Here is an 8,205-nt window from a genome sequence, read left to right on the forward strand (position 1 = left end):
TCAACATCTGCATGTTAAATATAAATTACATGACCACATACAAAATAATATGTACCACTAAAAAGTTATAAAGTAGACTGAACTGTTTTCCTTCACAATAAGATGATTTGATTGTTACTGTAGTTTATGCAGTTTCTATGTAAAGTTCTGTATAGCTGTCTTAAATTATTCTTGTTTTAGAGCTCAATGAGAGTTTAACTTGTGTGCTTGCCAGAGTTCAAGTATCCAATGACTCTGTTGATTGTGATGGTGCGAACGTAGAAGCCCTTCAGGACTTTGCAGAGGTTCAGTCTTTCATCGTAGGTGCTTTGACTCTCTGCAGCAGCCTTTAAAAACAAGAGACAGCTATGATGAAGGCCTGATTGCAGCAATAAATTAAATTATTATGTATTTTGTTTAATTCAATCTTTAAAAGAAAAATATTTAGTTATGGCTACAATTTTGAAAGTAGAGAGATTTCTGTTAAAAAAACCCCATTAATTAAAAAAAATTAATAAATTAAAATTATTTTTGATTCACCACTGTGACACTTACCTGCTCTGAGGCCAAGTCTCTGGGTACAGACCACATGAAGCAGTTCTGTTGAGAGCAGACAGTTTACTTTTAACACCAAGCTGTAGTACAACAGTTGTAGCTACTAATGAAATCATTGGGGATTCAGCTCAAGACGTTTCTTTTGTAGCATCTCATAAAATCCTCCAGTTTTAGGCTTTCATATGAATTTATCATTTATTATATTAATATGTCATATTGAAAACATAAAGCAGCCTGTAGAGGGCGAGTTTCATTGTTATCTCCTTGAACCATCACTGTACCTCCATGAGTTCTCTGAGGCTGAACATAGTTGGGCCAAGCAAACTGGCAGAGTTTGGCTGAGCAGCAAGAAACTTGTAGTAGTGTTGCAGATCCTTCCCAATGTTTGTCAGACATGACTCCTACATGACAAAACAGCAACGTTGTCTAATGTGTATATTTTAGAGATTTGACTTAAATTATTTGACTTACATTTGTAGGCTGTCAGAAACATATTTTCAACATAGAAAATGAAGATAAGCGAAATAATATAAAATATATTATAAATAGCACTTTGTCACAGACACAGAGCACAACATACCTGACTGAATTCTGATCTAGCGATTCCATAGCATGTTGATTCCTGTGGGACGAGTACAGTAAGATTTGAAGTAATCAGAGGCACAGAAGTGTGTCTTCAAAGGCAACACATTAAAATATAATGTTATAATAATTTCTGAATATTTCACCATGGCACAAACTTGAAATACATCTGTGTGGAAAATTTACCTTTGGTGCACACACTGATGCTGTGTTAGTCTTCATATTCAGTGTCACACTCTGCTCCATGCAGTTGATTCCACTGAACAGGTTTTTCTGTTACAAAGAAAAGATTTTTTTAAAACTGTAAATCAAAGACATATGAAAGATGGCAGTGTAGAAATTCATCTTCGTCCAGTTTTGCAGGCCTACCTGTGTGAGAGCATCAGTGATGTTCTGCAGAAGTGATCGTGCGTATACAACACAGGAGTCTGTCATCGGTCCTTTAGTCATCACTGGGAGAGCCTGGCTGACCTGCCACAGAGGACAGCTGAGCATCACAAGCAGCAGTGCAGGAGTGGAGTCTATTAAAAAAAAGAACAATAGAGTTACATTAGTAAATCCTGAGTTTCAACTACTTTCTTGCAAAGTGAAGATACTGTTCATTTATTATGCCTTATACTTACAGAGCTGGACGAGTGGCATCTTGGATAAGATTGTTGATTCTTAGTGAGTCTGACTGAACTCAGCCAGTGCTTTATATCCTAAGTGATTTAGGGATTTCCCTTATTGTAAAGAAAAAAGTGTTGTCACCTTACTGTAAAGTGAAAGCACAAAGTCAGTGTTATGTAATTTCCTTTTCTCCCTGTATATGGTACAAGTGTTTTGGTGAAACTGGAATTAACACCAACAATGATGAGGGAAAAAGACCTATACATCTTGAGGTTATCTTCACACTGATGACTATTGACAGTGGTGGTCACATTTCCAAAGAGGGCAGAGTGAAAGCATAATCCTGGGACAGTCATCTGTCATTTGTCCAGTATCGGCCATGTTCAGAATCAGAATCAGCTTTATTGGCCAGCTGTGTTGGACATACGGGGAATTTCACTCTGGTACAGGGGCATACAGTGTATGTACAATGTTCTTCTGTAAGGCAATAAAAAAAGAAAAAAAAACACTGACCACAGTTTGTAGAGGATCTGGTGGAATTTAATTATATAACTTTTGTGATTTTTATAATAAATTTATGACATTTAGGAAAAACTCTTAAAAAAAGATTTAAACATTGTCAGTGTAAGTTGTTTGGCTACTAATGATTTAAAAAACTTACTTTTACTAAACAGATTTTGTTAGAATAATGAGATTTTTTTTTCTCCTTTTGGCTCAGTTACTTTTTAATTTAAAAAAAACATTTTAGTAGTTTATTTGTATTGTAGTCCCCCCTATCAGAGTTGGTTCTCTCTTGCTTGTGGTAATGTTCACAAAACTCCATTACATAAGTGTCAATCCAAGTGTGAAGGCATGCACATGTAGAGAAACTTGACTGCATCCATTTGTGCATGCCCATGACTGAATATGTAAATGAGCAGATCACTTCTGCATTTTTGCTCAATTTTTATGTTCTTTTATGATTTAGTTTTCCAGTAAATCACATCAACTCATGCATATTTAGTTGAAACATGTTGTGCAAACTAAATGGTGAGAGATCTGGGCAAATATAGACAAAGTTCACACACTTGAAACATTTATTATTGTATTATTATTCTATTTTCTTTTCTTACAATCATTACATTACATTTATCAATGAGGCAAACTATCAAAAAAAGAAAGTGTAACTTGTGCTAAAAATGACATTCTGAAAAAGCTGAGTGGAAACATTTAAGCACAGTCACACAAACAGATGTTCTTCATCCTTTAATAAAGTATCTTTTATCATTATGTCCATAAACCTTTTAAACAGATAAAATAAATATATGTTTAAGCTGTGATTTATTAATATATTTCTTTCATCCTTTTTTAGCATTGGTAAATTGAGCATAAGAAAAATCACACTGCAAATGCCTCCAGCTTTTGTTTTCTATCTGTATATGTTAACGCAAAATCATTTTGATGAGAACAAATTGGTCTGAATAGAGTTTGAAATGTTGTCCCATATAGCTCTAAATTCATCTGTAAAGCAGGTGGGAACTGTAAGATCGATTCCGTGTCTAAATGATCCCTACAAGACCTCTGTGAAACTGCTGCAGCGTTTAAACACCACTGTGAAGCTAAGCTACAAAGCAGTACAGTGTCTGTTGTTTTCTATTGCAATGGCTCAGGCAGTCGATGTTGAATAGTGAATTCTAGTGTTAGACAGTGATGGCGTGGTGCTCTTTGTAAAAGGAGCATTACACAGATAAACACGGCAGGTCTACAGATGAGCTGATCAGTCTCCTCGATCACTATAGAGCTAAAGTTTGCCAGTCATTCATTCAGTGTGGTCCCAGGTAGTCATCATCCTTTTTTCATTAACATACATGAGTGTACCATGCAAAATCATAAAGAAGTAAATCAGGGTTGGGGATGCAATTAACTCAAAGGGATTATCCTTATTCTGTGAAATATGCTCTGAATAACGGTGCTAAGTGGAAGTGAAAACCCTGCACAAACTCAACTGAGTCAATACTGAAAGCAGTGATCACTCAGCTTCTATAAGATGTCCTGTGGTGTAATATACACACACTGTATTTTAATACTATATGCTGTATTCAGCTCTCCAGAAACAGCCAGCACAGATGGAATTTCATTAGCAACACTATTAATAATCAATGAAGCGGTGGGTTGAATGGCGTGCAGGTGAACACATGTATAGACTGGGTGTTTATTTAGAGACAGCTTTCTCTGCCTGGTTCCGCTGATGGCTGTGAGTGTGCCTGCCAAAACACAGACAAGAAGGAAATTCGAGAAGGCACAGGGATAGTAAATGTCCAAATACAGCTTATACGTACACATCTTTGCCAGTATTTGCAGAGAGGAAGTCAAAGAACAGACAGAAAGGTGGGAACTTCACCTGGTGAGGTCCTCTATGTCCACCAGCATGGCATCCTGCTCCACATGCAGCTCATCCCTCATCAGCAGCAACTGCACCAGCTCCTCATTTAGACCTGTGTTAGATTATAGATGCAATTCACTAAGACTAATGTTGACTGTGTCATTATAAGGGAAAAGGGGAAATGTAGGAGCCTGATCTGTAAGAACTGTTAATACACATGCATGTTTTGAACTATAACCTTTAAATTCCAGTTTTTTAAGGGTGATTGACTGTTAGGTGTTTGAATATTTTAACATTAGTTTCATATTTCAGAGCAGCTTTGTAGAGGATTGCTTTAAGAGAAAAAGTAGATTTAAATTTAAAGTTCTCAGTGTACTTCTTTGACCAATGCTAGTTTTTAAAATGTGAGATGGTAAAGATAAATGTCTGCTACCTGCTAAAGATGCCACTAAAATTGAAAGATGGCAAAAACCTGTTATTTGGACATGAGGTTTGCTGTGCTTATCAATGTGTGTGTGTCTATCTCGGTATTTGTACTTAACGTATGTGTCTGTTCTACTCACTCTGAATCTGTGAGTGTAGGTCATTTGTAATGACTTGCAGCTGTCCAAGATTCATGTCCCTCATGTCCACTCGCCTGAGACTCCTCTTCATCAAACCCTCGCTTATATGAGGCAAATGGAGAAGCTGCGTATATAAGCACACATAGACAGATAAATTATTGTCTATCAAAATGTGCAAAATGGCCCAAAATGGAAAGAAAGACAGTGTTATTCAGTAGTGATCAAAGCCCACTGGATCTGTGTATCTATCTGGGTTTACAAATGTCCCTTATCCATTAACAGCAGGACACATTTTCTGTTCTTTTGTTTACCAGTGTCAGGGGTTTTCTGTTGGTCACGCACATCCACTTTAAAACACTGATTGACCTTCTTCTCAGGCCAATGTAGTAAGTCCCTTATATAATCCTCATTGTGTTGCGTTTACTGTAACAGCAATGTACAGTCATTCTAGTTCTATCCTTCCAAATTGCTGTGATTATTTTAATTGCCCGAATCATCTTCAAAAATGAATTTTTTTCACAGATGGATTAAAGACCTTGGCACACAGACACACAAATCCTCAATGACTAACCAAATCGGCCACAGGTGAACGTCTGTGCAGTTGGATTTGCCTCTCCACCTCCACCTGCATGCGGGCCATGGGTCGAGCTAGAGCCAGCGCCACCCGGGCCTCCTCCTGCAGTCTTCGCTGCACCCGCCAGAACCCGCTGCAGTCGTCCAGAGGGTCCGAGTCCTCCTCTGCTGTGTCCCGGTCCGATAACGAAGAGCTCTGCTTGCTCTGGAAAGGAAGCAGTGTTAAGTGACATAGTGATGCAACAGTCGGTGTGCATTGTAAAAAAAACAACAACAAGCAGAGTGGGATGAGACAGAAACAAACATTTAAACAACACCTAAACAAAAACACTGAGATAGTACTTTCTAAGCTGTGCATACCACAGGTGACAGCGGCGTGTCGAGACTGGTCTCCGTCCTGCTGTCCTCAGCATCACTGTCCTTGTCGCTACTGCTGTCATTAACAAAACACACCTGCAGGTTCACTGCACTTTGCAGCCTGAGAAGAAAAACACAAAGAGCGAAGAACATGAGAGAGGAGATACTGATCTTTAGTCAGAGATGCCAAAAATGTCTTCTAGTTATAATGAAACCTACAGGGAGAAATAGGAAATTACTGATTGATTGCACAAAATTAGTTTACACTCCAAGACAAACACCAGTGAAATGAAAGAAGCCACAATATGTATGACTTTGGAGGAATGTAGGGCTTTATATTTATCCTCAACAAGATGACCGTAAAAGACATTCAACAAAATTCTGCTTATTTAATAGAGAAGAAAGGAGTGAAAAGCAGAAAGGTCAGGAACAACAAATTTGCAGAATTTAAAATGAATAATACCAAACCCATTTAATTTAGGAAACAACAAGCAAAACTATGATCAGAATGTTTGGTAGCTCTCTCTGTGCTGCACTGTACATCATGTGTCAGATCCCATGGGGAATGAACCTGCTGGATTTTTTTGTACAAGAAGAGCACTGTTGTCTTTTCTTTGCTAAATAAGCCAAGGTATTTATTTTTCTAGCAAATGCTGACACGCATGCTGACATGCATTCTCTCCAACACTTTTAAAGGGAAGGATAAGTAACCACAAACAAAACAAAACATTGTTCTTTGGTGAACCACTAAGTCTCAGGCTGTTTCTCACGGTTTAGGTTAGTTCCTTTGTTCTAGCCAAGGGAAATATTAATGTCAGAGCATATAATTAGATATAATCATATAATGTTGTACTGCCAGTGTTGTATTGACAGTTCTGGGAAGACCCTTTACTGTTTCAACATGACTGAGGTCAAAGTTGGTGTGGATAAAATTGTGACCTCAACCCAATCCAGTCTTTTTTAGGATGAACTGGATCAGCTTCACTGTGGGACCTTAGCTCCCAACATGCACACTCAGCCTGACCTCACTAATGCTCTTGTAGCCGACTCCCTGCAGCCAGGTTCCAAAATCTTTTGGAACGCCCACCAAAAGAAGAGGAGGCCATACAGTAGCACCTGAATGCCCACAGTTTTGGATTTACAATTATATGTTGAGGTGTCCATATACTTTTAGCTATGAATGACGTCAGTAAGGTAACAAGCTGTGATCTAATCATTAATGAACAAATGCAACTGAAAGCTTGAAAGAAACAGCTAAAATTACAATGATAACATCAGTCCCTCTGCAGCAGTTACACAGAAGCCACTGAAACCTCAACCTCAGCCTTCCTAAGAGCTAAAAATACCATTCATTGAATTCCAAGTCATAATACTCTGACTGAAAGAACCAAACATAAAGTAACCTCCCCATTACACTAGGATGAAAACAATACCTCATACAACATCTTTCAAACCGGAGAGAGAGGAGTTGGAATTTCCCCCATTCTCAGCCCCAGAGCATGCTGCTTTACCTCCAGTGGAGGTCACATGACCCCATATCTACCAGTCACATCTGTGGACTTGTATCAGGAACTACTTCTTCTTTCAGGAGCATTTTAGCCCACAGACAAAACAGTACTTCCTCCAACAGCAGCACTGGGGGAAGGGAGGACAGTCCCATTGTTTAATATGAATGCCCCCTCAATAAATGTAAAGGTCATAGTGACAACGTTTTTGGAGGTCAAGGTTGTCATGAAAAGAAAGCAGAGCTGTGTTGTAATTGTAGTGGTTCGGTCTGGTTAACCATCGTACATGATGTAATGCAACTCTTCTCATGGCTCGTGTGAACGTGCTCATTTCATGTTTGTGTGACTTCCTTTTGTTTGATTTTACACGTCAAACCTACTTTATGTCACATTCCATATTTATATGTATAATTATTTTTGTAATGAAGAGAGACAGTCCAAAAAAATTTTAAGAAGCTTAGTTACAAACTTTACAAAAAACGTCTGCACACCTGAACAACAAAAAAAGCATGAACTGTATTGTACTTTTATTTAATATAGGTTAGTGCACTAAGCAAATGAAAGATGAAAGCACACAAATCTATAATAAATAAAGCAAGAAAAATATTTAAAGATATGACATGAAACACAATCACCTGTTTGGATTTAATGGATTTTGTTGCAGTTGGTAACCCAATTTTCACACTTCCAGGTTGCAAGGGAGAGCAGACGTTTACTGCTCTTCTTGTCTGTTCTATGATTTTTCACATCTTCTACATGTTCAAGTCTTTGAACAAATTCTACAACTATTAAAATGCCTCCAAGAGGGAAAAGAGCTAATAAATCAGATGCGAACGAGGATGTTGAGGCAGAAGAGGATTATATTTCAGCGGCGCAAGTAACAGAGATGTTGAGTCAGCAGAAGCAGATGTACACCATACTGTTGAGCCAACAACAAGATAACTTCAAAGGTTTTGTGCAACTACTTATGGAGACAAATAAGAGACTCGACGACATGACCAGAGAAATACAGGAGATAAAAACAAGTTTGCAGTTTACCCAGCAAGATGTGGATGTGATTAAAGCAGCCACGGGTGAACAGAAAATACAAACCAAGGAAACAAGGGATGATGTCTACAAA

At 38.1% G+C, this 8,205-nt stretch overlaps 2 protein-coding genes across 2 annotated transcripts in view; both read right to left on the reverse strand.

Annotated features, from left to right (window-relative positions):
* LOC109957731 (interleukin-12 subunit alpha) lies at positions 1 to 1,683 on the reverse strand (the record flags this gene model as incomplete). The annotated part of the gene is made up of 6 exons (XM_020595862.1): positions 1 to 326; positions 535 to 579; positions 816 to 935; positions 1,115 to 1,156; positions 1,303 to 1,389; positions 1,486 to 1,683. Coding segments are annotated over 6 exons (624 nt in total), but the record flags the coding sequence as incomplete, so codon positions are not given.
* A 1,137-nt stretch (positions 1,684 to 2,820) lies between these two features.
* The window catches only part of LOC109957677 (schwannomin-interacting protein 1), a 12,232-nt gene continuing 6,847 nt past the window's right edge, over positions 2,821 to 8,205 (reverse strand). The window contains exons 3-7 of the mRNA XM_020595761.1: positions 5,584 to 5,701; positions 5,222 to 5,428; positions 4,651 to 4,774; positions 4,106 to 4,199; positions 2,821 to 3,968 (exon numbers count right to left, since the gene is read on the reverse strand). Coding sequence (XP_020451417.1) covers positions 3,917 to 3,968; positions 4,106 to 4,199; positions 4,651 to 4,774; positions 5,222 to 5,428; positions 5,584 to 5,701 — 595 coding nt within the window. The 3' untranslated portion in view covers positions 2,821 to 3,916. The remainder of the gene's footprint in view (positions 3,969 to 4,105; positions 4,200 to 4,650; positions 4,775 to 5,221; positions 5,429 to 5,583; positions 5,702 to 8,205) is intronic.

The sequence above is a fragment of the Monopterus albus genome, unplaced genomic scaffold, assembly GCF_001952655.1.
Source record: "Monopterus albus unplaced genomic scaffold, M_albus_1.0 scaffold28.1, whole genome shotgun sequence".
In the NCBI taxonomy this organism is placed as follows: domain Eukaryota; kingdom Metazoa; phylum Chordata; class Actinopteri; order Synbranchiformes; family Synbranchidae; genus Monopterus; species Monopterus albus.